This window comes from Lepidochelys olivacea, assembly GCF_965140295.1.
Source record: "Lepidochelys olivacea isolate rLepOli2 genome assembly, chromosome: 23".
NCBI lineage: Eukaryota > Metazoa > Chordata > Testudines > Cheloniidae > Lepidochelys > Lepidochelys olivacea.
Window position 1 is genome coordinate 13404728 of NC_140433.1, and position 27994 is coordinate 13432721.

Sequence of the window (27994 nt, forward strand, 5' to 3'; positions counted from 1 at the left end):
GAACGAGCAGGGGAAGGTCAAGGCCTGGCTCTGCGTCAAGCGCATGCGCACCCAAGGGCCCCAGACCTATTTTCAGGGCGCATGCGAACGATCGCAGGCGGGGCGCGGGGGGAAGCAACAAGCTATACGCATGCGCACTTACTGAGGCAACGCAATGAAACATCTACGCATGCGTAGCTCGCCCTGGAAGGAGGCGAGGTTATTCTGCGCATGCTCGACCAGATGAGGCGGTGGGCAGGGTTAAAAAAAAAATAAATGGGAGTGTGACGCATGCGTATCTAAGCTGGGAAACAGGCGCGGGAAGGTTCTGGGCATGCGCATCCAGTGGGAGGCGGGGCCCCGAATTCTCGCGGGCGCGGCCCCCCGGAAGCCTTCGTGCCAAGTGTGCGCATGTGCGGGCTCCCGGAGAGGAGGAAGGAAGGGTCCGCTCGGCGCATGCGCGTTGCCCCGGAGACGGGAGCCTGGCAGTGAGACGGGGCGGCAGAGCGGCCGCAGGCTGGTTCCGGGCGCGGGGCATTGTGGGATCGCGGCGGTGCCAGGAGACCCAGGGGGGGCCCGGTGAGCTGCGTCTCTCGGTGGCCGCCATATTGGCCTCTCAGCCCCGTGGGGAGCGCCGGGACCCTGGGCCGGGCCCCCCCCCCATTGGACCCCCCCCCCACCGGGGCCCGGAATCCCCTGGGCCGGCCCCCCCCCCATTAGACCCCCCGGGCCCGGAATCCCCTGGGCCGGGGCCCCCCCCAATTAACCCCCCCCACCGGGGCCCGGAATCCCCTGGGCCGGGCCCCCCCCCATTGGACCCCCCCCCACCGGGGCCCGGAATCCCCTGGGCCGGGCCCCCCCCCCATTAGACCCCCCGGGCCCGGAATCCCCTGGGCCGGGGCCCCCCCCAATTAACCCCCCCCACCGGGGCCCGGAATCCCCTGGGCCGGGCCCCCCCCCAATTAACCCCCCCCCCACCGGGGCCCGGAATCCCCTGGGCCGGGCCCCCCCCCAATTAACCCCCCCCCACCGGGGCCCGGAATCCCCTGGGCCGGGCCCCCCCCCAATTAACCCCCCCCCACCGGGGCCCGGAATCCCCTGGGCCGGGCCCCCCCCCAATTAACCCCCCCCCCACCGGGGCCCGGAATCCCCTGGGCCGGGCCCCCCCCCAATTAACCCCCCCCCCACCGGGGCCCGGAATCCCCTGGGCCGGGCCCCCCCCCAATTAACCCCCCCCCCACCGGGGCCCGGAATCCCCTGGGCCGGGCCCCCCCAATTAACCCCCCCCACCGGGGCCCGGAATCCCCTGGGCCTGCCCCCCCCAATTAACCCCCCCCACCGGGGCCCGGAATCCCCTGGGCCTGCCCCCCCCATTGATCCCCCCCCCACCGGGGCCTGGAATCCCCTGGGCCGGCCCCCCCCAATTACCTCCCCCCACCGGGGCCCCCTATAGACTCACTTGGGCATGGCTGGGCCCCCCACAGACCCCTCAGCTGGGCTGAGGGAGCCCCTCCAAGACTCCCTGGCGATACCTCTCCGAGCAGGGGCACCCCCATGGCCCTGTAGAGACCCCTGCACCCCCCCGGGGACCCTGCCTCCGGGGCTCTGTCCGGCTGCCTGCGCCGGTCAGTCTGTGGGGGGGTCTCAGCCCAGCTTCCCGCCCCGCGCTCGGCGCTGCACAGATGTGCTCTCTGCGCCACCTCCCCCGCCCCCAAATCTCACCCTCCCCTCGCATCACGGCCAAGGGGCCGTGGGGGGCTAAAGAAACCTGCCCCTGCGTTGGAGGGAGACGGAGCCTGTGCCCCGGTTCTGTGTGCGCCACTTGGGGCGGGGGGGGGCGGCGCCTGGGCGCTGGGGCTGCTCTGCTTCCTCTGGCTGCCGTCTTGGGAGCCAGGACTCCTGGGTCCCCTCCCTGGCTCTGGGAGGGGCGTGGGGACTAGTGGTTACAGCGTGGGGGGACGGGAATTGGGGCGGTGGTGGCGTGAGCCTGGGGTGTGGATGTCCTAGAGGCCTTGTCCCCACAGCGGGCGGCCTCTGGGGCAGGCGACGGCGTGCGCAGCTCCCGGCGTCGGGCTGACCTGGCGGCAGGAGGGGTGAAAGCCCCATGCACCGCGGTGGCTGGGTGGCAGTGTGCCATGGCCCGGCAGAGCGCTCTATCTCCCTGCCATGGCTGGCATCAACAGCGTCGGTAGCAGCTTGGGGGCGGGGGGCGTTTCTGGCACCTGGGTGACAGAAATCCTAACCGGTGTGTCGGGGAAAGGGTTACAGGACTGCAGGTGGGCAGGGAATGGGGCACGGGGCCTGTCCCGTCTAGGGGGCGCCAGCTCCCATCCAGCCCCAGGGCAGGGACTGGCTGGCTCAGAGGGGTGGGGCATGGGGCACAGGGCCCTCTTAGGGGGTCTCTTTCGTTCCAGTCAGGGCCCCCCTCATTAATCATGTCTCATTCACCAGTGCCCGGGCTCTGATGTGCTAGGTGCTAGGCAGAGTAGCACGGTCCCCAGCCCAAAGCGCTCAGCAGCTAAATCCTCTTGCTAGGAGCTGAGACCTGCTGGTGGCCAGGTGGGGTCAATCTGGAGGGACTCCCCCCCCCCCCCCCCGGGTTTTTGTGGCTCCGTGTCAGGCGGGCATCATTCTCAGATAGCGAATGTTCGGCCTTTGCTGTTCGCTGCTGGCTCAGTGCTGGGCCGAAAAGCCCCAAGTTCAAATCTCACCTTGGAGGGGGAGGGGTGCAGTGCCTCAGTTTCATCTTTGGACTCTCCCATGTGCTCCTGGGGCCGTTCTGAAGGGCAGTGGGGGGGGTGGGAAGCTCATGAGCCTGCACCAGAGAGGCCCAGCGAGAGAGGGTCCCTGCCCCGCTGAGACCAGGGCCCCGTCGTGCCGGGCGCTGCCCAGACCCAGCGAGAGAGGGTCCCTGCGCCACTGAGATCAGGACCCCGTCGTGCTGTGCGCTGCCCAGACCCAGCAAGAGAGGGTCCCTGCCCCGCTGAGACCAGGGCCCCCTCGTGCCGGGCGCTGCCCAGACCCAGCTAGAGAGGGTCCCTGCGCCGCTGAGACCAGGGCCCCGTCGTGCCGGGCGCTGCCCAGACCCAGCGAGAGAGGGTCCCTGCGCCGCTGAGACCAGGGCCCCGTCGTGCCGGGCGCTGCCCAGACCCAGCGAGAGAGGGTCCCTGCCCCGCTGAGACCAGGGCCCCGTCGTGCCGGGCGCTGCCCAGACCCAGCGAGAGAGGGTCCCTGCCCCGCTGAGACCAGGGCCCCGTCGTGCCGGGCGCTGCCCAGACCCAGCGAGAGAGGGTCCCTGCCCCGCTGAGACCAGGGCCCCGTCGTGCCGGGCGCTGCCCAGACCCAGCGAGAGAGGGTCCCTGCCCCGCTGAGACCAGGGCCCCGTCGTGCCGGGCGCTGCCCAGACCCAGCGAGAGAGGGTCCCTGCCCCGCTGAGACCAGGGCCCCGTCGTGCCGGGCGCTGCCCAGACCCAGCGAGAGAGGGTCCCTGCGCCGCTGAGATCAGGGCCCCGTCGTGCCGGGCGCTGCCCAGACCCAGCGAGAGAGGGTCCCTGCGCCGCTGAGATCAGGGCCCCGTCGTGCCGGGCGCTGCCCAGACCCAGCGAGAGAGGGTCCCTGCGCCGCTGAGATCAGGGCCCCGTCGTGCCGGGCGCTGCCCAGACCCAGCGAGAGAGGGTCCCTGCCCCGCTGAGACCAGGGCCCCGTCGTGCCGGGCGCTGCCCAGACCCAGCGAGAGAGGGTCCCTGCCCCGCTGAGACCAGGGCCCCGTCGTGCCGGGCGCTGCCCAGACCCAGCGAGAGAGGGTCCCTGCCCCGCTGAGACCAGGGCCCCGTCGTGCCGGGCGCTGCCCAGACCCAGCGAGAGAGGGTCCCTGCGCCACTGAGATCAGGACCCCGTCGTGCTGTGCGCTGCCCAGACCCAGCAAGAGAGGGTCCCTGCCCCGCTGAGACCAGGGCCCCCTCGTGCCGGGCGCTGCCCAGACCCAGCGAGAGAGGGTCCCTGCCCCGCTGAGACCAGGGCCCCGTCGTGCCGGGCGCTGCCCAGACCCAGCGAGAGAGGCTCCCTGCCCCGCTGAGATCAGGGCCCCATCGTGCCGGGCGCTGCCCAGACCCAGCTAGAGAGGGTCCCTGCGCCGCTGAGACCAGGGCCCCGTCGTGCCGGGCGCTGCCCAGACCCAGCGAGAGAGGCTCCCTGCCCCGCTGAGACCAGGGCCCCGTCGTGCCGGGCGCTGCCCAGACCCAGCGAGAGAGGCTCCCTGCCCCGCTGAGACCAGGGCCCCGTCGTGCCGGGCGCTGCCCAGACCCAGCGAGAGAGGGTCCCTGCCCCGCTGAGACCAGGGCCCCGTCGTGCCGGGCGCTGCCCAGACCCAGCGAGAGAGGGTCCCTGCGCCGCTGAGATCAGGGCCCCGTCGTGCCGGGCGCTGCCCAGACCCAGCGAGAGAGGCTCCCTGCCCCGCTGAGATCAGGGCCCCGTCGTGCCGGGCGCTGCCCAGACCCAGCGAGAGAGGGTCCCTGCCCTGCTGAGATCAGGGCCCTGTTGCACCAGGTGCTGCCCGGAGACAGCCGCAGGCAGGTTCCAGTGTGCACAGGCAAGGGCTCTGAGGCTAAGGGGCAGTGGTGGGCATCGCCCCCAAGCCAGCGGGGGGCTGGAGGCGCCAGGTTGGGGTTCTGGGCTGTGGCCCCCGCCCCTTGCGCGCTCTGCTCTGCTCTCCCAGCGCTGCCTCTCAACCCTCTCTGCAAACCCATTTCCTGCCGCTTCCGTTCCTCTAGTGGCGCCCAAAGCCGGCCGCCCCGGGAAGGACCCAGGCCTCCGCAGCTGTGTCTGCCAGCCTGGTGCTTCCCCTGCCCGTCAGGGCGCGGGGCCTGGCCGGGCTCTGGAAGGAAGCTGGCTGCCGCAGGGGTAGGGCTGCGAACGGGGGCTGTGTGGGCGGGAGGGGGGCCGGAGCCTGTTCGTTAGCCTTGCGGCGATGGCTGGAAGCCTCACCCGGGAGAGAGGCTGGCCGAGTAGCGTGGGAGAGCTGGGTGCGAGCGCCGGCTCCGGGGCTGCTGCTGAGTCCACGCTCCGTGTTGGAAACGGGGGGGACCCTGCCTTCAGCTGTATAGATTAGGGCCCAGGGCTGAGCCTTCTCTGTGCAGCGCCCGGCGCGACGGGGCCCCAATCTCAATCGGGGGGGAGGGGTCTGTGCAGCGCCCGGCGCGACGGGGCCCCGATCTCAGTCGGGGGGGAGGGGTCTGTGCAGCGCCCGGCGCGACGGGGCCCCGATCTCAGTCGGGGGGGAGGGGTCTGTGCAGCGCCCGGCGCGACGGGGCCCCGATCTCAGTCGGGGGGGGAGGGGTCTGTGCAGCACCCGGCGTGACGGGGCCCCGATCTCACGGGGGGGGTCTGTGCAGCTCCCGGCGTGACAGGGCCCCGATCTCAGTCGGGGGGGGAGGGGTCTGTGCAGTGCCTGGCACAATGGGGCCCCAATCTCAGTCGGGGGGGGGGTCTGTGCAGTGCCTGGTGCGACGGGGCCCCAATCTCGGGGGGGGGTCTGTGCAGCTCCTGGTGCAACGGGACCCCAGTCTCAGTTGGGGGGGGTCTGTGCAGCACCCGGCGCAATGGGGCCCCAGTCTCAGTTGGGGGGGGTCTGTGCAGCGACGGGGCCCCAATCTCAGTCTGGGCCTATAGATGTTCTAACACGAACAGCAAGGTGAGCGGGGGGCCCGCAGGGCATGTGATGGACGGGCCCTCATCCGTTGCTCCCTCCCACGTGCCACGCTCTGAGAGTTGCTCCCCCATTCCTGTTTATGAGCCGCTCCCTACCCCCAGCCAATGTGGGGCAGAGCCGGTCTCCCCTGCTGGCCCAGGGCTGATCAGGGAAGGGATATTGACCAGCTAGAGCATCCCTCTAGGAAACAGGAGAGATCTGGGTTCTGGTGGGGGCTGGCTTCCATCTGGCCCCAGGACGGGCACTGGCTGGCTCAGGGAGCTGGGGAATGGGACATGGGGCCTTTCCTCTCTAGGGGCCACTGGCTCTGATCTAGCCCCGATCGAGTTCCAGGTGGGGTGTATCTATGAAGCATCTGGCCAGGTGGGGCCCTTGTTGATGTGTGTGTGTGGGGGGTGGTTCCTGATCTCTCCTGTTGCCCCAACCTCACCTGATCCGGATTTCTAGGGCGGGGTCTGTGACTGACCCACATGGCGCTGAATTCTGGGGGGGCGAACTCTGGGCTCGGAGGGGAGGGGCCTCGGGCAGAAGGGGTGGTCCGGGCTGGGGGCTAGCCTCCCCGAGGTTCACCCACCGCCCGTGCTGGGATCTGTGGCCGCTGACCCCCCCTTTCCATCCCCGCCCCGCAGGGCGCCATGTTCTGGAAGTTCGACCTGCACTCCAGCTCGCACATCGAGACGCTGCTGGAACGCGCCGACCTGACGCTGCGGGAGCTGTTGGACGAGGACGATGTGCTGCAGGAGTGCAAGGTGGTGAACCGCCGGCTGCTGGACTTCCTGGTGCAGCCGCAGCACATGGAGGCGCTGGTGACCTGCGTGACCGAGGAGCCCCCCGCCGAGCTGGACGAGCGGCTGCGGTACAAGTGAGGGCCTGCGGATCGGGAGTGAGGGGCGCCGGCAGAGCTGGGGTTGGGGGAGCCCAGGCCTGGGCTAGTAGGGGGCTGCGGGTCGGGAGTGAGGGGCACCAGTGTTATGCTTATAAGAAGCACACGGGATCTTTTTCAGGGGAAAAGGCAATACCCCGCGTTTATTGAAGATCTAACAATTAGCACATGCATTCAATCACACCGTGAACACACACGCCGTCCCGCCAGTCGGCGTTATAGTTACCAGTCCAGAGTCTGGATCAATCTAGTGGCTAGGTTGATCACAGGTAGGGAGGAGCCGGGTCCTGTCGTTCAGGACACGATGATCCGGGGAAGTCTTGGCAGGACAAACCCAAAGTTTCATGGCAAGGCCCCTTGTTTATATAGTGATTTTTATTTTTATTTTTATTGGGACCAATGAGTTTTGCACTGTTACGCTGTAATCAATTGGTTGATGAGAGCTTGTTTTCTTAAATTTATTTTTTATTAAGTTTTTTAGGGAGTTATTTTATACTGGTTTTGATCACAGCTATTTTGTCTCCATTCATAGGTGCCTGTTTTATTTTTAGAGTTGTTAATTTGCCCTTTTTTGATATTTTAATAGGGGCGTGTTGCAGCCTCTTGGTGTCCTTGCATCTGTTTTCGGTTCCTTCCTAGACCATTTGGTTTAGTGATGGCTTTTACTCTTCTTTTTTAACGTACACGTTTTTTATTTACGCAGAAAACGGAATTAATTTACACAGAACATTTTGAACAGGAACGTTAAATTGCAGTGCTAAAGAAAACAATCACGGCTTTTTTTTACTAATTTTAAAATGCGACAAAGTCATCACCCTTAAAGGTCTGTTACTGCCTTGAAATCAGCCCAGACACTGACTTCGGCTGATGCATCTTTACCAAATGACCCATTATGCCCGTTCCTTTCTGCTATTCAGAAAGGGTGGTTAGCAGGATATGATCATATCACACACCAATACGTTTAATACATGCTACATTATTACCTCACTTTTCTTCATTCTAAATTATATAAAAATGCTAACATAAAATCTTACTACTACACAGGAAGGGCTGGGCTAGCAGGGGCTGCAGGTCGGGAGTCGGGCACCACAGGGCTGCGGGGTGCCCAGGGCTGGGCTAGCAGGGGCTGTGGGTTGGGAGTATGGGGCACCAGCTCCCCCACAGCTGGCTGGTGCTCATGTGCCCCGCCGCAGGTACCCCAGTGTGTCGTGCGAGATCCTGACATCGGACGTGAGCCCCATCACGGATGCGCTGGGCGAGGATGAGGGCCTGCTGCGGCGTCTCTACGGCTTCCTGCAGGGACACGGGGTCCTCAACCCGCTGCTGGCCAGCTTCTTCAGCAAGGTCATGGGCATCCTCATCAACCGCAAGACAGACCAGGTGCACCGGGTGGCCAGGCCCAGCCTCCCCCTGCCTCAGTTTCCCTTCTGCCTGCCAGCTCTTGGGGTCCGGACTGGCTCTCGCTCCACCTATGTGCAGCGCCTGGCACGATGGGCCCCCAATCCCAGCCAGCGGGTAGGGGTGGGGGGGTGGGGTGTTACCACAATACCACCAATAGCCTGGCAGCAGCTGGCCCCCTTTGAGCTGTGGAGGGGGTGGCCCCTCTCCCTAGCACCCTACCTCCCAAAGCAGCTGGCACAGGCAGGAGACCAGGCTAGTTGGGCCCAGGGCTATTGGCCGTTGCTGCCCCTCATGAGTGAGACACTCGCTGCTGCTTGCAGGTGGGGGACGGGCTCATCTGGGCCCCCCCAGATGTCCTCCAGGCCAGGGCATCGCTGCGGCACGTCTGCCCATCTAGCCTGGCGTCCTGGCTGCGGAGCTTGGGAGCCTGTTCCCTCCTCATCACCCCGAGCAGGAGGCAGCTCAGGCCCCAAAGCTGGATGCCTGGCCACAGTGGTGGGGAGTTCCCCAGGCTAATGGGGCTGGACTGGTCCCTTGCAGATTGTGGCCTTTCTGCGCAAGAAGGACGATTTCGTCAGCCTGCTGCTGCGGCACATCGGCACCTCGGCCATCATGGACCTGCTGCTGCGGCTGCTAACCTGCGTGGAGCAGCCAACGCTCCGCCAGGACGTCTTCAACGTGAGGGAGGGGTTTCCTGCTGGCCCCGCCCCTTGCCTGCTGGCCCCGCCCCTGGGCACCCACGGCCCCGCCCCTTCTTGCCTGCCGGGGGGGCCCCCCCATCTCATTTGCTACCCTGGGCCCAGCCCCACGCTCGCCCCTGCCCCTTTGCCCGCATCTCATTGGCAACTCCAGGGCTACCTCAGGTTCAGCAGGGCACTCCATTGGTCAAAGCTCCCTAGGGGCCGTCCCCTCCCCCAGTGGCCAGCCCTGCCTGCTTCCCCCCCGCCCCCCCCCGGCAGGAAGAAAGTCACAGCTTCCAGCCAGGCTGAGCCAGAGGGAAACCCCCGTGGGGGGGGCACTGGCAGAGCTGTGGGGGAGCCCGGGGCTGGGCTGGGAGGGGGCTGCGGGTCAGAAGTGAGGGGCACCGAGTTGTGCTGTTCCCTTCACAGTGGCTGAACGAGGAGAAGATCGTGCAGAGGTTGATCGAGATGATTCACCCTTCGAAAGATGACAATGTGAGCAGCGTGGCCCCCACCTGGTGGGGGAGGGGCATGGGGGGGACAGCTACAGGCGGGGAGCTCCTAGCCCCCCCCCCAACCACTAGACCTCACTCCCCTCCCAGACCTGGGGAGAGAACCCAGGAGTCCTGGCTCCCGCTGCCTCCAGCCCCTACTGGCAATGGGGGTCTGTACCTCTAAGCCGGCAGCTCTGGTGGGGCGTGGGCAGAGGGACTGGCCCCGCCTCCCAGTACTTGGCCCCGCCTTTCCCATCGCCCCGGTAACTGGGTCTCTTTCCCCCCACCCCAGCAACATTCCAACGCCTCCCAGTCCCTGTGTGACATCATCCGCCTGAGCCGGGAGCAGATGGTGCAGATCCAGGACAGCCCCGAACCCGACCAGCTGCTGGCCACGCTGGAGAAGTGAGTGCAGGGCTGTGGGTCAGGAGGGGGGAGCCCAGGGCTGGGCTAGCAGGGGGATGCGGGTCGGGTGGGAGGGGCACCAGCAGGGCTGGGGGACGGGGGGAGCCCAGAGCTGGGCAAGTAGGGGGCTGCGGGTTGGGAGGGAGGGGCACCGGCAGGGCTGGGGAAGGGGGCAGCCCAGGGCTGGGCTAGCAGGGGGCTGCGGGTCGGGAGGGAGGGACACCGGCAGGGCTGGGCTAGCAGGGGGCTGCGGGTCGGGTGGGCTAGCAGGGGGCTGCGGGTCGGGAGGGAGGGGCACCGGCAGGACTGGGGAAGGGGGCAGCCCAGGGCCCCCTTGGTTGGAGGGTGGCGTCCTGGCCCTCCCAGTATCAACCCAAGTTAACGATGGTGAAGCAGAAGCCTGAAGCTCCCGGACCACGAGCCAAGGACCCTCACCCGGTGCTGAGACACGGCCCCTCTGGGGTGGGGGGCAGGGCTGGGTCCCCGGGGGATGGGGTGTTTGGGGCCCCCCTCGGCCGGCCCCTCTGACAGGGGTGGGGGTGGGGTGTTTGGGCCCCCCCCGAAGGCAGGAGACGGTGGAGCAGCTGCTGGGGAACATGCTGGCGGACGAGCGGGACGAGTCCGTCATCGTCAGCGGGATCCAGGTGTTGCTGACGCTGCTGGAGCCACGGCGAGCCAGGTGAGGGGGTGGAGCTGGTGGGAGGGGGCGGGGCCAGCCGGCCGCCCCGCCCCTGCTCATCCTTTCCTCTGCCCCTGCAGGTCCGAGGCCGGGGGGATGGGCAGCTTTTACTGCCCTCTGGAAGGGCAGCTGGAGCTGGGGCCTCTGGGCTCGGACGGTAGCGCCTGCCAGGCCAGCCCCAGCACCCTGCTGGCCCTCAGAGGTTACCTCCGGGACTTCCACCAGCTGCTGATCGAACCCCCGAAGGTAATGGGCCCCCGGACTCCTGGGTTCCATCCCTGGCGCTGGGAGGGGAGTGGGGGCTAATGGTTAGAGCAGGGTGGGCCGGGAGCCAGGACTCCTGGGTTCCATCCCTGGCGCTGGGAGGGGAGTGGGGGCTCGTGGGTAGAGCAGGGTGGGCCGGGAGCCAGGACTCCTGGGTTCTATCCCTGGCGCTGGGAGGGGCTGCCCGGACGCCTGGGTTCTCTCGCCTGTGCTAACCCCTGCTCCCCACAGCGGCCGGCCCTGCAGATGTCGTGGGGGCTGCTGGACCCGCCGCTGGGGAACACGCGGCTGCAGGTGGTGAAGCTTCTGGGCAGCGCGCTGGGGGCCGGGGACGCCGGGCTGCAGGAGGAGCTGCTGGCTTTGGGTGCCCTGGACACCATGCTGGTGAGTGCTGGGGGCGGGGCAGCCAATGGGATGGTGATGAGGGGGCGGGGCCAACAAGGACCAATCCTGGGGTCAGCTTTTGTGTGAAGTCAGAGCCAGGGGCCCATCTGCAGGGGGGGGGCGGCCCGCCCCCTCCCGCCCCCGGGTCAGAGCCAGGGGCCCATCTGCAGGGGGGGGGCGGCCCGCCCCCTCCCGCCCCCGGGTCAGAGCCAGGGGCCCATCTGCAGGGGGGGGGCGGCCCGCCCCCTCCCGCCCCCGGGTCAGAGCCAGGGGCCCATCTGCAGGGGGGGGGCGGCCCGCCCCCTCCCGCCCCCGGGTCAGAGCCAGGGGCCCATCTGCAGGGGGGGGGCGGCCCGCCCCCTCCCGCCCCCGGGTCAGAGCCAGGGGCCCATCTGCAGGGGGGGGGCGGCCCGCCCCCTCCCGCCCCCGGGTCAGAGCCAGGGGCCCATCTGCAGGGGGGGGGCGGCCCGCCCCCTCCCGCCCCCGGGTCAGAGCCAGGGGCCCATCTGCAGGGGGGGGGCGGCCCGCCCCCTCCCGCCCCCGGGTCAGAGCCAGGGGCCCATCTGCAGGGGGGGGGCGGCCCGCCCCCTCCCGCCCCCGGGTCAGAGCCAGGGGCCCATCTGCAGGGGGGGGGCGGCCCGCCCCCTCCCGCCCCCGGGTCAGAGCCAGGGGCCCATCTGCAGGGGGGGGGCGGCCCGCCCCCTCCCGCCCCCGGGTCAGAGCCAGGGGCCCATCTGCAGGGGGGGGGCGGCCCGCCCCCTCCCGCCCCCGGGTCAGAGCCAGGGGCCCATCTGCAGGGGGGGGGCGGCCCGCCCCCTCCCGCCCCCGGGTCAGAGCCAGGGGCCCATCTGCAGGGGGGGGGCGGCCCGCCCCCTCCCGCCCCCGGGTCAGAGCCAGGGGCCCATCTGCAGGGGGGGGGCGGCCCGCCCCCTCCCGCCCCCGGGTCAGAGCCAGGGGCCCATCTGCGGGGGGGGGCGGCCCGCCCCCTCCCGCCCCCGGGTCAGAGCCAGGGGCCCATCTGCAGGGGGGGGGCGGCCCGCCCCCTCCCGCCCCCGGGTCAGAGCCAGGGGCCCATCTGCAGGGGGGGGGCGGCCCGCCCCCTCCCGCCCCCGGGTCAGAGCCAGGGGCCCATCTGCAGGGGGGGGGCGGCCCGCCCCCTCCCGCCCCCGGGTCAGAGCCAGGGGCCCATCTGCAGGGGGGGGGCGGCCCGCCCCCTCCCGCCCCCGGGTCAGAGCCAGGGGCCCATCTGCAGGGGGGGGGCGGCCCGCCCCCTCCCGCCCCCGGGTCAGAGCCAGGGGCCCATCTGCAGGGGGGGGGCGGCCCGCCCCCTCCCGCCCCCGGGTCAGAGCCAGGGGCCCATCTGCAGGGGGGGGCGGCCCGCCCCCTCCCGCCCCCGGGTCAGAGCCAGGGGCCCATCTGCAGGGGGGGGCGGCCCGCCCCCTCCCGCCCCCGGGTCAGAGCCAGGGGCCCATCTGCAGGGGGGGGCGGCCCGCCCCCTCCCGCCCCCGGGTCAGAGCCAGGGGCCCATCTGCAGGGGGGGGCGGCCCGCCCCCTCCCGCCCCCGGGTCAGAGCCAGGGGCCCATCTGCAGGGGGGGGCGGCCCGCTCCCTACCGCCCCGGGTCAGAGCCAGGGGCCCAGCTGCCCGGGTGTCCTGCCCCCTCCCTACCGCCCCGGGTCAGAGCCAGGGGCCCAGCTGCCCGGGTGTCCTGCCCCCTCCCTACCGCCCCGGGTCAGAGCCAGGGGCCCAGCTGCCCAGGTGTCCTGGCCTCTCCCTACCACCCCAGGTCAGAGCCAGGGGCCCATCTGCGGGGGGGGCGACCCGCTCCCTACTGCCCCAGGTCAGAGCCAGGGGCCCAGCTGCCCGGGTGTCCTGCCCCCTCCCTCCCGCCCCAGGTCAGAGGCAGGGGCCCATTTAGCCTGGTCGGTGCTCGGCTTGTCTGGCGACGGGAATGGGTCGTGCTCAGTGAGGGCAGGAGGTTTCTGAGGGGGCAAGTTTGCTTTGATTTCTGCCCGTTGGTTAGAAGACGAGGCCAGGACGGAAACCCCCGGAGTCCAGCGCCAGTCCCGGATCTGGGAAGGAGATTGTTTCACTTTCCGTCCCAAAGCGGCCAGCTGTACCACCAGCCCCCACCCCAGAGGGGCCGCGTCCCAGCACCGGGCGAGGGGTCCCCGTGTACCCAGCCCCCCGCGGCTGGGCGCCATAGCCAGGCTGGTGCCCGGTGTCCCCTGCAAGCGCAGTCCTAAGCTGCGTCTCTCTCTCGCCCAGGACCTGTATTTCAAATACACCTACAACAATTTCCTGCATGCCCAGCTGGAGGCGTGTCTGAGCACCCTGCTGCGGGCCGGCGCCCCCCCTGAGGACTCGCAGCCCCCGCCAGACAGCCCCGTCGTCAAGCATGTGAGTGGGGGGGGACCCTTGAAGCTCCCGGGCAGGGGGCGGGCAGCCCAGTGTGGGCAGGATCTGCAGTCGCCTCCTTCCTCTGGGGTTATGATTGGCCCCAGGGAGAGAACCCAGGAGTCCTGGCTCCCAGCCCCCTCCCCGTCTAATCCACTGGACCCCACTCCTCCCCCCAGAGCTGGGAATCGAACCCGGAGTCCTGGCTTCCAGCCCCCTCCCCGTCTAACCCACTGGACCCCACTCCCCTCTCAGAGCCGGGGATCGAACCCAGGAATCCTGGCTCCCAGCCCCCTCCCCGTCTAACCCACTGGACTAGATTTCCCTCCCAGAGCCCCGTAGAGAACCCAGGAGTCCTGGCTCCCCCGCAAACCAGTAACCAACACTGCCTCCTGCTCCCCCTTAGTCAGTGGTGGGTCCCGTCTCTGCCCCGCCCAGCCGTGACCCGCTGCCCCCTTCTCTCCCGCCCCTGCAGCTGCTGCAGAAATGCCACTTGGTGCAACGAATCCTGTCGGCCTGGGAGGAGAACGAGCAGACCCAGTAAGTGGTGGGGGGGGGTAAAGAGCGAGACACCCCGCTACGAGGGGAGCCCAGCCCCCCCCAACCACCAGACCCGACAACCCTCCCAGAGCTGGAGGGGGGAGGGGGGGAGCCCAGCTCTTCTGAGCCCTGTGCTGGGGTGGATGCTGTGAGAGCGCCCCCTAGTGTCCGGTGCTGACTACAGGGGAGAGCTGCCCCCAGCTGAGCCCCGCTCCCCGCAGCCCAGCGCCGCCCTGGGCTCAGCCCTGCCGGCGGGGTGGGCGCTGCGGTGACGCCCGGCCCTCGGGTCCCGTTGCAGGGCAGCTGGCGGCCGGCGGAGGGGGTACATGGGCCACCTGACGCGCATCGCCAACGCCCTCGTCCAGAGCTCCGAGAAGGGTCCTCACGTCGCCCTCGTGGGGCAGCTGCTGAAAGGTGGGTGCGGGGGGGGCGCTGGGCCAGCGGGGGGCACAGAACCAGCCCCTTGGCTCCCAGCTCGCTGCCCGGCCTGTGGTGACCCTTAGTAGGCGGTTGGCGGGGCGCCCTGTGCCTGGGGTGTTCCTGCCCCCCCCCCCGGACCCGTAAGGGGTGGATCGGGGCCGGGGTGCCCTGCGCTGTGGGTATTCCTGCCCACCCAGGGCCCATAGGGGGTGGATCGGGGCCGGGGCGCCCTGTGCCTGGGGTGTTCCTGCCCCCCCCCCGGACCCGTAAGGGGTGGATCGGGGCCGGGGTGCCCTGCGCTGTGGGTATTCCTGCCCACCCAGGGCCCATAGGGGGTGGATCGGGGCCGGGGCGCCCTGTGCCTGGGGTGTTCCTGCCCCCCCCAGGGCCCATAGGGGGTGGATCGGGGCCGGGGCGCCCTGTGCCTGGGGTGTTCCTGCCCCCCCCCCGGACCCGTAAGGGGTGGATCGGGGCCGGGGTGCCCTGCGCTGTGGGTATTCCTGCCCCCCCAGGGCCCATAGGGGGTGGATCGGGGCCGGGGCGCCCTGTGCCTGGGGTGTTCCTGCCCCCCCCAGGGCCCATAGGGGGTGGCTGGGGCACCCAGCTCTGTGGCTCTTCCCTGCCCCCGGGGCAGTGGTGTGGAGCTGTGGCAGGGGGCTGCCGCCCATGGGGGGCACCATCTCACTCCGCTGCCCCTGCCCTGGCAGAGCTGCCGGAGGAGGAGCAGGAGCGGTGGGAGAAGTTCGTCTCGGGGCCCCTGGCAGAGACCAACAAGAAAAACGTGGTGGATCTGGTGAGTTTCCTGCGCTTCACACACCCGCCAAGCCCCAGCCCCACAGGCTGATCCCCCCCAGGGCTACCCCCATGTCTGTCCAGCTGTCAGCGCCGATACCAGCCCCATGTGCCCACTGGCTTCCTGCCCTGTGCCAAGCACCGTGGAAGCCGCGAGCCCGTCTTTACTCGAGCCTCAGCCCCGTCTTGTAGCAGGGAGTTCCGCCAGCTAACGCCCGAGCAATGTCCTGGGGCTCTGTCCCATGTTCTGAGGGACCCACCCAGCCGGTGCTGCCCCCCACTCAGCTGGGAGGTGTCGGGGGGAGGGACGGGACTCGGCCCCGCCCCCCGTACCATGACCCTAACGAGCCCCATCGCCCCCTGCAGGTGAACATGCACAATCTGCACTCGTCCAGCGACGACGAGGAGAACGACCTGAAGGAGTTCAACTTCCCCCAGGAGGCCGTGCTGCAGCAGGTTGGGTTTGCCCCCCCCCCCCCCGAGCCAGCCGCATCCCAGCGCCGGGCAAGGGGGTCCCGGCTACCCAGCCCCCCTGTGCCCGATGCCCTCCCAGCTTCTGTCTGTGTCTGTCCCTCCTCTCCAGGCCTTCGTGGATTACCAGATGCAGCAGGTGACCTCGGCCTTCATCGACCACTTCGGCTTCAACGACGAGGAATTCGGGGAGCAGGAGGAGAGTGTCAAGTGTGTGTCTGCCTGGGAACACCCCCCACTCCCGCCCATCAGCCCCCGCTGCCCCACACTTGGGGCCAGCCCCCCAGGACACCTGGGCGGACAGACCCGCTGTGGGGGTGCACTGGGGAACAGGGCCACTACATGGCACCAGATCCACCTTCTCTGCTGTAGGCTGGGAGCCAGGACTCCTGGGTCCCCTCCCCAGCTGTGCCATGACTCCTGTCGGTGCCTGGGACTCGCTCAGCCGCACCTTTTGGGGTGACCCCACCCCGGCTCATTCACACTAACTTGGGGTTCTGCACAAACGAACCCCGGTGCTTTCCAGGGGGACGCTGACTGTGTGTGTCTAACCCAGATTCGCGCACACTACCCCATCAGCCCCCTCGCTAACCCCTGCCTCCCTGGGGACCCCCATGTGGGGGGGGCTGACACCCCATAACCCCCCTCCTTGGCTTCCTGCCTCCCCGGGGACCCCCACGTAGAGCAGTGGGGCAGCATCGCATCAGCCTTCCCCCCACATGGCCGTGGGGGCTGGGGTGCTGGCAGAAGCACGCCCTGCCTGTTGAGCAGAGCCCCTCGGAGTGGGGCACGCCAGCCCCCCACGAGTCCCCCACCCCAAGCCCCTCTTGGCTTCATGTCTCTGCTTCTCTTTTTCTCTCCACTGCGTCCAGCGCCCACTTCCGCCAGCTCAAGAGGTAACGACCCCTGGTGCCCCCCCAGGCCCGCCGGCGGGGGCACACAACAGCAGCCGGACCCCTCCCCATCCCCATTCCTGGGAGTGGGGGCGAGAGGAGAACGACCTTTAACCCCCCTGGCCCCGCCCCTTTCAGGAAATCCCGCAATTGGGGACTCAGCTGGGCACAGCTCCAGGCTCCGCGGGGTTAACTGTCCCAGCAGCCCTTGGGGTCCCAACTGCTCTCCCGCCCTCCCCGCCCCAGGTGGCACCCCCTCTCCTAGCACAGTGCCCCCTGGGGGGGGATCGAGGTCTGGCAGCACGGGCCACTGGGGTGGGGGCGTTATCCTAGTCGGGGAGGCCTGCCCAAAGCAGGACTCCTGGGTTCTCTCCCAGCTCTGGAAAGGGAGTGGGGTCCAGTAGTGAAAGCAGGGAGGGGGCTGGGTGCCAGGATTCCTGGGTTCTGTCCCCACTTTTGAGAGGGGAGTGGGGTCTAGTGGTTAGAGCAGGGAGGGGCTGGGAGCCAGGACTCCTGGGTTCTCTCCCAGCTCTGGGAGGGGAGGGGGGGATCTAGTAGTCAGAGCAGGGGGGCTCAGCTGCTGGTCTCTTCCCAATGCATGTGGTGGGGGGTGGCCAGCAGCGCCCCCCGTTTGATGCTGGCTCAGCCCCCTGTCACGCTGTGTTCTCCATTCCAGCGCCCCCTTCGACAGGACGGGCAGCCTGAGCTTCTCCCTGAGTGCCGATGACGACAGTGTGAGTGCCCTGCCCCCCTCACCACCTTTCCCAGCCCCCCATCACCCCTCTGCCCTGTGCCCCATGCCCTTCCCTCACTCCTGCACTGCCATCCCCCCCCCCGTTCCCAGCTGGCATCATCTCGCTGAGCACCGGTGACAAGAGCATGAATGTTCCCTGGCCTGCCTCTTGCCCGACCCCCCCTCCGGCCACCCCCTTGTCCCCCAACTCGTCTGTCCCCCCCCAGTCGGCGCCCTGACTCTCTGCCCCCTCCCCCCAGCCCAACTCCAACCTGTTCGAAGTCTGCTACAAGGAGCGGATCCAGCAGTTCGACGACGACGACTCGGACGGGGAGGACGCCTGGCAGGAGAAGGACCTGGGCTACTCCGGGGGGGGGGCGCAGCCCGCAGGGCCTAGGTACTGGCCCCGAGCGACTCCAGGGGGCGGGCGCAGGGCCTCCTGTTCTTGTGGGCAGTCAGGATGCCTGGGTTCTCTCCCTGGCTCGGAGTGGAGTGGGGGCTAGTGGTTGGAGCGGGGTGGGGGCTGGGAGCCAGGACTCCTGGGTTCTCTCCCAGGCTCTGGGATAAATACCATGGATGAGCTCATGCATCTGGTCCGGGGGCAGGGAGGGGACGGCATACCAGGGTAGATGGGCCTGTGGCTCTGATCTGAGGGGTGGAATACCGGGGCAGAGGGGCCCATGGGGCTGATCCGGGGGGCAGAGGAGGCGGGATACCGGGGCAGAGGGGCCCATGGGGCTGATCCGGGGGGCAGAGGAGGCGGGATACTGGGGCAGAGGGGCCCATGGGGCTGATCCGGGGGGCAGAGGAGGCGGGATACCGGGGCAGAGGGGCCCGGGGGGCTGATCCGGGGGCAGGGAGGAGGCGGGATACCGGGGCAGAGGGGCCCGGGGGGCTGATCCGGGGGCAGGGAGGAGGCGGGATACCGGGGCAGAGGGGCCCATGGGGCTGATCCGGGGGGCAGAGGAGGCGGGATACCGGGGCAGAGGGGCCCGGGGGGCTGATCCGGGGGCAGGGAGGAGGCGGGATACCGGGGCAGAGGGGCCCGGGGGGCTGATCCGGGGGCAGGGAGGAGGCGGGATACCGGGGCAGAGGGGCCCGGGGGGGCTGATCCGGGCTCATTCTCTCCCCGCACCAGGAGCTGCGGCAGCACAGACAGCGAGGGGAGCCGGGACTCGGAGGAGGAGGGCGAGGAGGAAGACGCTGGCGGGGGCGTGGAGGGTGGAGGTGGCGGCGGCGAGGCTGAGGGTAAGACCCCAGTGGAGAACGGGGTGAATCCAACAGGACGGGGGGACCCCCGGAGCCAGAGGATGGGGGCAGAGGCTGGCCCTGGGGGTGTCTGTGGGGTCTAGGTAATGTATGTAAACTCGATGGTGCATATTCATTAAATATGCAAATCAAGGCCTCACTTCCCAGCTGTCTGGTGGTGGCCAGCCTGAGCCACGGCACCTGGTGAGTGCCCGGGTGTCGCCCGCTGGCACCAGGGAATGGGAGCAACGGGCCGCTGCCCGGCCCTGACCCCGCTCTCTTCTCTCCCTTCTCAGGTACCAGCCCTGACCCACTGCCTGCAGAGCCCCCCGCTCTGCCCCCCGACAGCGCCGGGGTGGACACCGGAGTGGCCGCGTGGGACAGGCCCGGCTTGGACGCCTCCCGCCCCCCCACGGAAGGGAGCTGGGCCCTGTTTACAGACACCCCCTCAGTGCAAACCAGGTGGGACCCAACTCCCTCCACCCCCTGCAGGGCGGGCTTATCTTCATTGGCCTCTCGGGGCCGGGCTGGCACGAGCTGCTGTGGAAGACGGGATGCCAGGGTCGGTGGGCCCGTGGCTCTGGGCTGGGGAGGGGGTCGGTGGGCCCGTGGCTCTGGGCTGGGGAGGGGGCAGGAGGCCGGGGGTCAACGGGCCCATGTGGGAAGGTCGGGGTCGAAGGGCCTGTGGGTCCGGGCCGGGGAGGGGGCGGGAGGCCGGGGTCGATGGGCCCGTGGGTCTGACCCAGTTGGGGGCGTATTTCCGCAGCCTGTCAGAGGCCCCGTCAGGCTCTGCCCAGGGACCCCACCCTCAGGAACCGACACGTAGCAATGTATCTTCGGTGGGAGGTGAGTGTCACTGTGGCAACCTGCCCCCCCCCCCCCTCCAGCACTGACCTCCAGGTCTTCCTCTGGGGCGGGCAGGGGGATGGATCTTGGCCCCGTAGGTCTGGGCTGGGGCTGGGCGGGGGGTGGTTGGGCCCAAGGGGCTGAGCTAAGCAGGGGGAGGGTTGCTGGGCCCATGGATTTGACCTGGATTGTGGGGAGGGGATCTGGGCTGTGGGGGGTGGATGGTTGGGTCCGTGGGTCCGAGCTAAGTGTGGGGAGGGTTGCTGGGCCCATGGGCCTGTGGATCAGGGCGGGGGTTGGGCCTATGGGGTTGACCTGTGGGGGCGATGGGCGGGAAAGAACGTCCGTGTTGGCAGGCCCCCTAACACCCCCACTCTCCAGCAGCCCCCCCGGAGCCCCCCCGAGCGGGATCGCCCTGCGAGAGCAGCGAGCCGGCGCTGAATGGCCAATCGGCTCGCCCGCCCGGCCCCGCCGCAGCCAGGCCAAAGTAAGGCCGGGAGCAAGAGGGAGGGGCCAGCGCGGGGTACCAGCACCCGTGGGGGGGGGGGCTCCCTCAGACAGGGCTGAACCCTGGGCTGGGGGTGGAGCTTGTGGGGCGGGGGAGGAGCCAGCCTTGGCCCTGCCCCCCACCCAGGTAACTGCCCTGGGAGGGAGGTCACTTGGGCGTGGGGTTTGTGTGGTGGGGGAGGAGCCAGCCCTGGTCCCACCCCTCAACCAGCTGTCTTCTCCCCCCCCCCCCCACCCAGCACGGAAGGGGCCCCCCTATCTACCTCTGATGTCAACCAGCGGCTCCCGGGGGCTGCAGACGCCCCGAAGGTGGAGAACAGCTCCCCCCAGAGGCAGCAGCAGCCGGCAGCCAGGTGAGCCCTGACCCCCCTCCCCCCCCAAGGAGTGCTCAGCCAGGTTGGGGGGGTCAGCTCAGTAGGGGGCTGTTTGGAGGGAGGGCCTCAGTTGGGGGGATCCCCCTCAGGATCTGGGGGGAGGGCTCAGCCTGTGACCTCATCAAATCCTGTGCATGGCGGGGTGTTAACTTGGCCTAAGCTCAACCCGCCCCCCCGGCTGGGGAGGTGGGCCCTGGGTTGCAGGGGGGGGGGTCTCCGATTTGGGAATTGGGGGGCAATGGGACTGAGTGATGACCCCCCTTGTCCATCTCTCTCTCCTCCCCAGATAAAGCTCACGGAGGGCGCCTGGGGAAGCTGCTGATTGGGGGGGGCTGGAGGGAGCCCCCCCTCCTGGAGCCCGGCCCGCCCAAGGAGAGCCCTTTCCCATGGGGGGGGCAGCATAGGACGGGGCGGCACAGTCCCCCCATCACAGGATGCTCATGGCGAGATGGCTGAGCCCCCCTCCCCCAGGGAGGCTGCTGTGAGCCCCCCGGGACGGTCCCCCCCCATTTTTGCACTGAAATCTGCAGCAGGGCGACAGAATTAAAAGCGAATCGTTCGGAGAAGTGACTCTGGAAAGCACTAACCCTGGCCCCCACTTCTCATGCCGGCCCCCCACTGGGCTTCCGGCCCCCCTCGGTTAGCCCCCCCATTCTGCTCCAGGGGGGCTGCCCCTCTGCTTCCCTGCTCCCCCTCCCCCACAGGTTAGCCCCTCCACAGCGTGCCCTTGTCTTCCCCTTCTGCTCCCCTGGGAGGCCAGGCATGGGAACGGGGGCCCTTCCCCACAGATTAGATTTTAACCCCCATCCCCACTTCCAGCATAAGCACAACCCCAACCCAACCCCTGCCCCCCCTTTCTGTGTCTGGTCCAGGGCCTCAGCCAGGAGCGGGGTTCTGCCCCCCAGAGCCCAGCTCAGCTGGGGTGGGGGGGAAGAAATGCTGGAGGGAGTGGGGAGGGCAGGGGGCGGAGGGTAGACATGGGTGGGTGGGACTAGGAGCTGTTGGGCGTGTGGTCAGGCAGTGTTGGGGGTGGGGTTGGGCATAGGTAGGTGGGGCCGGGGGGGGTTAGAGGCTGCTGGGGGAGGGGCACTACAAGGCGGGGCTGGACCTCAGGGCTGTGGGACAGGTCTGTGTCCGTATCCTCCCCCCCCCCCCCCCCCAGCTGGTTCTACGATCCTTTTAACCTCATGTTTTCCGCTCCCCTTGTTATTTATTTCCCTGGCCTGGGGGGCTGGAGCTGCCCCGTCTCCCTGGAGCAGAGGTGTTGGGGGGCAGAGATGGGTCACGCCCCAGGGAACAGCACCAGACAGTCAGAGGTGGAGGAAGGAACAGGTAGTCCCCCCCCAGGATACTTTTCAAGTGGGTGAGGGGTTCCGAACAGCCCACAATGCACCTGTTCCCCCCCCCCCCGACACACTGGCCTCCCCTCCTGGATCCCACTGCTCACACCAGCACCGGCTCAGACTGCAGCCCATCTGCAGGGGAGCAGGGCCACCTGCCCCCCACCTCCACGGGGGCCACAATGGTGCCTGGATCTGCAGCTGTGTCTTCTCCCCCTTCCCCCCCCCCCCACCGCTTCCTTGTGGTAGGTCTAGGAGGAGGAGCTGGGCCCCAGCCCAACCCCCACTCTGATGGTGGTTTCTACTCCCTTTGCCCCTGTGAGGGGGTGAACCCTTTGTCCCCCCCCTTCCCCACAATCGGGGGGATGCTCAGTCCTGGGGGGTGGGGGTATCTGCTTACAGAGGGGCAGCTCCCTCCCTATTGGCAGGGGCCTCAGGTCCCTCAGCCTCCCCAAAACCCACCCTGTAGCAGATCTGGTGTGTGGGGGGGGAGGGTGGTATGGTACGGGGGGGGGGTCCCCTTTCCCTCTGCACCCCAAGGGATTCGGGGCCCTTCAGGAGTGGAGGAAGGTTTATGCAGACCTAGGAAGTTCCCTGTCCCCATAGCGGTTCGGAGTGTTAGGGGCTCAGACTGTAGGGCATAGGGGGCTAGGGGTCCCCCACCAATCAGCTGCCCCCCATCCTCCCTCCACACTGATCTTCCCAGCCTCTCCAGAGAGGTTCTGCATTGCACTAGTTTTGGGGGGGATCCCAGGTGCTTGGGGAGGGGTGAGGCTGGAAGGGGGTGTGGGGTCTGATCCCCTCCCCTTGCAAAAGAGACTTTAAAACAACCCCTCCCCCGAATGGCCCCTGGCTGGGGGGAGATGGGGCCAGATGCCAGGCTAGATGGCCCCACGATGCACCTTTCTCCTTTTCAAAAGCACTGAATTCCCCCCCCCACAAGTCAGCAGTAGCCAACAGTGATGTCCTGGTAGCCATTCCCTCCCCCGGCTACCACTTTAGTGGCAATATTTAAAAGCTCTTAAACAGGAACCAAATCAAGTGGCCTTTTGGGGGTTGCCCCGGGGCCTCCCCGGCCGGCGACCATCCCCCCTGTGTCGTGGGTCCCCGGCTCGTCTCTTTTGTTATTCCGGATGAAAATAAAAAACCAATGGTTAAAGCCTGAGCGTGCCGCAGCCTCCTTCCGGGGGGGGGGGGGGGGGAGGGCTGGGGGTAAGCAGGGCACTGTGTGGGGGCCCAGCACCAGGGTTCACATCCGAGAGCCCAGGCCCCCTGAGCCCCACTCCTCCAGCAGCTGCCTCCCTGTTATCAGCTGGTGCTGGGTGGGGATGAGGCAGGAGGAATCGATTTTTCTCTTCCCGCCCCCCCATCTTATCTCTGGCTCTGTTGAACCCACGGGAGATGAAAGTCCAGGCGGGTGCCTGGAGTTGGGAGCAGCAGCCAGGGTGCGTCCCGGAGCCCTGGCCCCGCACCATGGACATTCTGGAGACGGACGCCCACTACCACCGGAACATCGCGGCTGATGTAAGGAGGGGGAAACTGAGGCACGAAGAGGGGACCGGGCGGGGGCGGGGCAGAGACTGTGGCCTGGCTCCCAGTTCCCTTCCCCCACCCTGCTCTAAGCCACTAGGCCCCACTCCTCTCCCCGAGCTGGGAAGAGAACCCAGGCATCCTGGCTCCGAGCCCCACCCCACCCCTGCTCTCCCCCACTCAACCCCAGTGTCCTCTGTGTGCCATTGTGTTGCTGTTACGGCTTCTGGGACTGTGAGCGGGTAAAGCCGATCCATCGAGGCAGGATTTCCCTGCAGCCATTTCCACTTCAATTCTGCACTGTTTCCTGTAGCCCGCCTGAGCTGGGGGCACTGCTGGGCCCAGAGGGGAAGGGAAGTGGGGCTGGTAGCAGGATCAGTGTGGGTAGCCCTGATCACAGTGGTGGTGTGGGTGACCTTGAAAGCACAATATCAGTAGGTTTCAGAGTTAACGCCCTGTTGGTGTGAATGGGGCAAGCTCATGGCCAAATTGGGACAATTAGGAGCAAAGTTAGCTGCCTCTTCCTGCCCAATCTCCTGGTGATTAAATAGTTAACAATCAGTAGGTTTCAAAGTCAAAGTTGAAGCTGCTACTTTAGCATCAATAGGAACAGAACTTCACCCTTTGAAGAAGCAGCATTAACTGGCTCTTCCTGCTAAAACGGTGAAATTGTTGTTAAATTGTGCCATCGGTAGGTTTTAGAGTGAACGCCTGCTAGGGTAAGTGGGCATGGGCCCAGTTTTTACTTTGGTTGGGTGGATGTTTTAGGGTTGGCATGGTGTCTGGGTTCAACTGGAAATTCCTGGGGAAAAAATACCTCAGATATGAAACTGGAAAGTTGTGGTTGAAGTGATGCAGTCAGTAGCATTCAGAGTTAACACACAGTGGCAGGGAACAGGGGCTGGATCAGGAACGGGGTCAGGGATAGAGCAGGCATAGCAGGATGTTGCTGTGATTGCTCTGGCAGCTGAACTACCAAGGACGATGTGTTACGTGACAGCAGTAGGTTTCAGAGTTAACACTTCATTGAGATGAATGGGGCAGGGAGGTCACTTCCCAGCCCCAGTAGGATGAGGTGCCGGGAGGTGAGCTGAGTAGATTTAGCTGGGATATCTTGGTGGTGAAATAGTTAATGAGGCTAGTCTCATCTGGGTTATCAGTAGGTTCCAGAGTAAGAGTCGTAAACAGGGAGTTAAGTTCCCAATTCCAGTGAGCTGCGGTTCAGCCTGAGACAAGTAGCTATCGCTGAGTGCTCCTGGTAGGTCTCTGCTTGGTCAAATAATTAGAAGGCCATAGGCAGTAACTCCTCGCTTCACGTGGTGGTTACGTTCCTGAAAAACGCGACTTTGTGTGCAACAATGTTTAGCAAATCCAATTTCCCCAGAAGAATTAATGTAAAGGGGGGGGGGGATCTAGAGTCCCGGGAATGTTTTTTGCCAGACAAAAGACATGATAGACAGATGCAGGGTACGTTTTAAACAATTGACTAGTGTACCCAGCAATGGGTGAGTGTGACACTTGGGTGAGGCTGGGGAGACCGCGGGTGGGATGTTTCCCAGGCAAATCTTGCTGCTAAACGATGAGCTCGCACTCGGCTGGAGCCCTCAAGGGTTAACACGCAGTTGTTAAAGTAGCCCTGGGGTGGGCAAACTTTTTGGCCCGAGGGCCACATCTGGGTATGGAAATTACAGGGTGGGCTATGAATGCTCGCAAAATTGGGGGTTGGGGTGCAGGCCCTGGGATGGGGCTGGGGATGAGGGGTTAGGGGTGCAGGGGGGTGCTCTGGGCTGGGATCGAGAGGTTCAGAGGGCGGGAGGGGGATCTAGGCTGGGGCAGGGGGTTGGGGCACAGGAGGGGGGCAGGGGGCAGGCTTCGGGCGGCGCTTACCTCAAGCAGCTCCTAGACGCAGCAACACGTCCCCTCTCTGGCTCCTACACAGAGGCACAGCCAGGCAGCTCTGCTGCGCGCCGCCACATCTGCAGGCACCGCCCCTGCAGCTCCCATAGGCCGCGGTTCCTGTCCAATGGGAGCTGTGGGGTGGCACTTGCGGCAGGGGCAGCGTGCGGAGCCCTCTGGCTGCCCCTCCGTGTAGGAGCCAAACGGGGGACATGCTGCTGCTTCCAGGAGCCGCTTGCTTCCTAGCTGGAGCTCCAGGGCCGGATTAAAATGTCTGGAGGGCCGGATGTGGCCCCGGGCCATAGTTTGCCCCCCACCCCTGATGTAGCCTCTCACTCTACGAGGCAGCCAGGGCCTGAGGCAGGAGGGAGGAAACACAACAGATGCAGGGGGCCAGCGGCCGCAAACCCTTCCCTGCAAAAACGGAAGCAGATGATGGGCCCCCGCTGGAGCGCCCGACTCCCTCCTCCTGCCCTGACAGCACGTGCCCGGCCGCACAGGGGCTGACTTTCCAAAATGCTGTGGGGTGAGAGAGAGAGAGAGATGTGCGTCGCCCCTTTAAGTACGCTCACTCCACTTCAAGTATGTTGCCCTTTTAAGCAGATCAGGCAGGAAGCAACAGCTTCCAGCAAGCTCCGCCCCTTCTGTCCCCGAGCCCTGTCCCCTCCTCCGCTTTGTGGAGGGGGGGTACAGAGCTGGGGGACATCCTGCCATCAGCACCCCTCTCCGCCCCCCGCACAGCAAGCGGGAGGCTCCCGGGAGCAGCCCCAAGGCAGAGGTCAGGGGCAGCTGCCAAGCCGCATCCCTTATTTGGGAATTATGGGGAGCTGACGGGGGGGGCCCTGGTTCTAAGCCCCACCAGGAGGGGCTGCTCTCCCAGAAAATCCTGTGGACAAAGCAGGCAGCTGCCAATCCACCTTATAAGGCAGCATTGCACAACTTTAAACGAGCTTGTTCCCTAATCGATCAGCCACGTGACGACGTGAACCGGAACAATGTTCAGGGAAGAGTCACTGTACTCTGGGTTATCATTAGGTGAGCCAGTGAGCGCACTGATGATATTCAGTGGGCTGTCAGTGGTGTTCAGTGTTAACACCGTGAAATAACCAACAGGATTCTTGGTTACAACCGCTTATCATTAGGTGTTGGAGTTGACATAGCAAAACAACGGCCAAAACCCACTGTATAAGAATTGAGATGTCTTATTTCCTCCGTTAACGCTGAAACCTAATTACAGCCCGTTTCCCGACCCTTGTGTCAGTAAGTTTCAGAGTGAACACGGTGAAATAGCCAGACTGTACATTACTATAGACTGATGTAATGATAGGTGTCACAGTTAACATGATGACAGTTAACAGGCCCGCTCTGTAAATTACAGAGTAGGTCATCAGTAGGTTTAAGAGTTAACGTGTGATGATTGTTCCCTGCTCGGACTGAGGGGTAGTCTCCATGCCGGGTGCGTCGTACTCTCCCCAGTGTAAATGCGCCCCGGCCGTGTCAATTTCCACCTTCCTCTGCAGGCCACGAGCCGCCGCCTCAAGCTGCTGCCGTTCCTGGCCTCCTGCGGCCTGTACTTCGCCCTGTGGCTGCCTGAGCCCAGCTGGGTCAGCACCGGCGTCAAGAGCCTCCCGCTCCTGAGCTTGGTCTTCTTCCTGACGGCCCAGGCCTGGGGCGATGGCGCCTGGACCCCCTTGGCGCACCGGGTCCGCTGGGGGCTGATGTTCTCCGGCGTGGGAGACGCCTGCCTGGTCTGGCCGCAGCTATTCCTCCTAGGTACGGAGTCAGGGGCACCAGCGGGGGAGAGAACCCAGGGCCGGGCTAGCAGGGGACTGCGCGTCGGGAGTGAGGGGCACCGGCAGGGCTGGGCTAGCAGGGGGCTGCGGGTCGGGAGCGAGGGGCACCGGCAGGGCTGGGGGGAGCCCAGGGCTGGGCTAGCAGGGGGCTGCGGGTCGGGAGCGAGGGGCACCGGCAGGGCTGGGGGGAGCCCAGGGCTGGGCTAGCAGGGGGCTGCGGGTCGGGAGCGAGGGGCACCGGCAGGGCTGGGGGGAGCCCAGGGCTGGGCTAGCAGGGGGCTGCGGGTCGGGAGCGAGGGGCACCGGCAGGGCTGGGGGGAGCCCAGGGCTGGGCTAGCAGGGGGCTGTGCGTCGGGAGCGAGGGGCACCGGCAGGGCTGGGGGGAGCCCAGGGCTGGGCTAGCAGGGGGCTGCGGGTCGGGAGTGAGGGGCACCGGCAGGGCTGGGGGGAGCCCAGGGCTGGGCTAGCAGGGGGCTGCGGGTCGGGAGTGAGGGGCACCGGCAGGGCTGGGGGGAGCCCAGGGCTGGGCTAGCAGGGGGCTGTGCGTCGGGAGCGAGGGGCACTGCAATCTGACGCCCCCTCTCCCCCCCCCCCCCAGGCATGGTGGCCTTCGCTCTGGCTCACATCTGCTACATCTGGGCCCTGGGCCTGCGTCCTGCCCGCCCCTGGCTCCTGCTGCTACTGGCACTGGCCTGGGCGGGGGCCTACACGACGCTGTGGCCCTGCCTGGGGGGCCCCTACGTGCCGGCCGTGGGGGGCTACGGGGCGCTGCTGGCGGCCATGGGCTGGCGGGCCCTGGCCCAGTCTCCCCCCCGCCTGGCCATGGCCACTGGCTCCCTGCTCTTCATGGCCTCTGACCTGGTCCTGGCCAGGGACCACTTCTGCGCCCCGGTGCCCTGGGCCCGGCTCATCGTCATGGGCACCTACTACGCGGCCCAGGGGCTGATCGCAGCCGGGGCCCCCCGCGCCAGCCCCCGCTGGAAGGAGAGCTGAGCCGGGCACCCGCGACCTCTGACCCCATCCGCGCCAACCCGCCGGGGGCATCCGTGACCTCTGACCCCATCCACACCAACCTGCTGGAGACCCCAACGACCTCTGACCCCGTCCGCGCCAACCTGCTGGTGACCCCAACGACCTCTGACCCCGTCCGCGCCAACCTGCTGGAGACCCTGGGGCCAACGAGAACCAACCGCCCTGGGAGTTGGTTCCTTGACCTACGACCCGACCCGGTGGCCTAGGAGCACCAACCTGCCCAACCAATAACCTGGAAGTAATTGCCTTGACCTTTGACCCTGCTCATTGGCCAGCAGGCCCAATTACAGCTGATTTGATGACATGT

General features: G+C 67.2%; 2 protein-coding genes across 5 annotated transcripts; both read left to right on the top strand.

Annotated features, from left to right (window-relative positions):
* The first annotated feature begins 404 nt into the window (after positions 1–404).
* Positions 405–21072, top strand: PPP6R1 (protein phosphatase 6 regulatory subunit 1). 4 transcript variants are annotated; one of them, XM_084612632.1, is made up of 24 exons: positions 405–558; positions 6316–6548; positions 7763–7949; positions 8511–8648; positions 9080–9145; positions 9437–9549; positions 10115–10228; positions 10309–10474; positions 10724–10876; positions 13144–13275; positions 13748–13812; positions 14111–14226; positions 14940–15025; positions 15391–15480; positions 15608–15705; positions 16368–16391; positions 17065–17122; positions 17382–17518; positions 18260–18369; positions 18666–18831; positions 19136–19215; positions 19600–19702; positions 19962–20075; positions 20383–21072. In XM_084612632.1, the coding sequence occupies exons 2-24, from the start codon at positions 6322–6324 to the stop codon at positions 20384–20386; spliced, it is 2547 nt and encodes an 848-aa protein (XP_084468758.1). In that variant the 5' UTR covers positions 405–558; positions 6316–6321; the 3' UTR covers positions 20387–21072. The 4 variants fall into 4 exon arrangements, with proteins under 4 accessions (XP_084468758.1, XP_084468756.1, XP_084468759.1 ...); XM_084612630.1 differs by having other exon boundaries at positions 406–558; positions 19597–19702; XM_084612631.1 differs by lacking the exon at positions 405–558 and adding an exon at positions 4731–4878 and having other exon boundaries at positions 19597–19702.
* A 1739-nt stretch (positions 21073–22811) lies between these two features.
* TMEM86B (transmembrane protein 86B) lies at positions 22812–27991 on the top strand. The gene is made up of 3 exons (XM_084612450.1): positions 22812–22960; positions 26383–26635; positions 27254–27991. Exons 1-3 carry the CDS (start codon positions 22838–22840, stop codon positions 27646–27648), a joined length of 771 nt encoding a protein of 256 aa, XP_084468576.1. The 5' UTR covers positions 22812–22837; the 3' UTR covers positions 27649–27991.
* The last annotated feature ends 3 nt before the right edge of the window (positions 27992–27994 follow it).

Excerpts from the sequence above, each read along its gene's own strand:
- PPP6R1 (XM_084612630.1), top strand. The coding sequence starts at position 6,322 with ATGTTCTGGAAGTTCGACCTGCACTCCAGCTCGCACATCGAGACGCTG. Across the intron at positions 6,549-7,762 it reads GACGAGCGGCTGCGGTACAA|GTACCCCAGTGTGTCGTGCG; the intron begins GTGAGGGCCTGC and ends GCCCCGCCGCAG. Across the intron at positions 10,229-10,308 it reads CTGGAGCCACGGCGAGCCAG|GTCCGAGGCCGGGGGGATGG; the intron begins GTGAGGGGGTGG and ends CTGCCCCTGCAG.
- TMEM86B (XM_084612450.1), top strand. The coding sequence starts at position 22,838 with ATGAAAGTCCAGGCGGGTGCCTGGAGTTGGGAGCAGCAGCCAGGGTGC. Across the intron at positions 22,961-26,382 it reads ACCGGAACATCGCGGCTGAT|GCCACGAGCCGCCGCCTCAA; the intron begins GTAAGGAGGGGG and ends CTTCCTCTGCAG. Across the intron at positions 26,636-27,253 it reads GCCGCAGCTATTCCTCCTAG|GCATGGTGGCCTTCGCTCTG; the intron begins GTACGGAGTCAG and ends CCCCCCCCCCAG.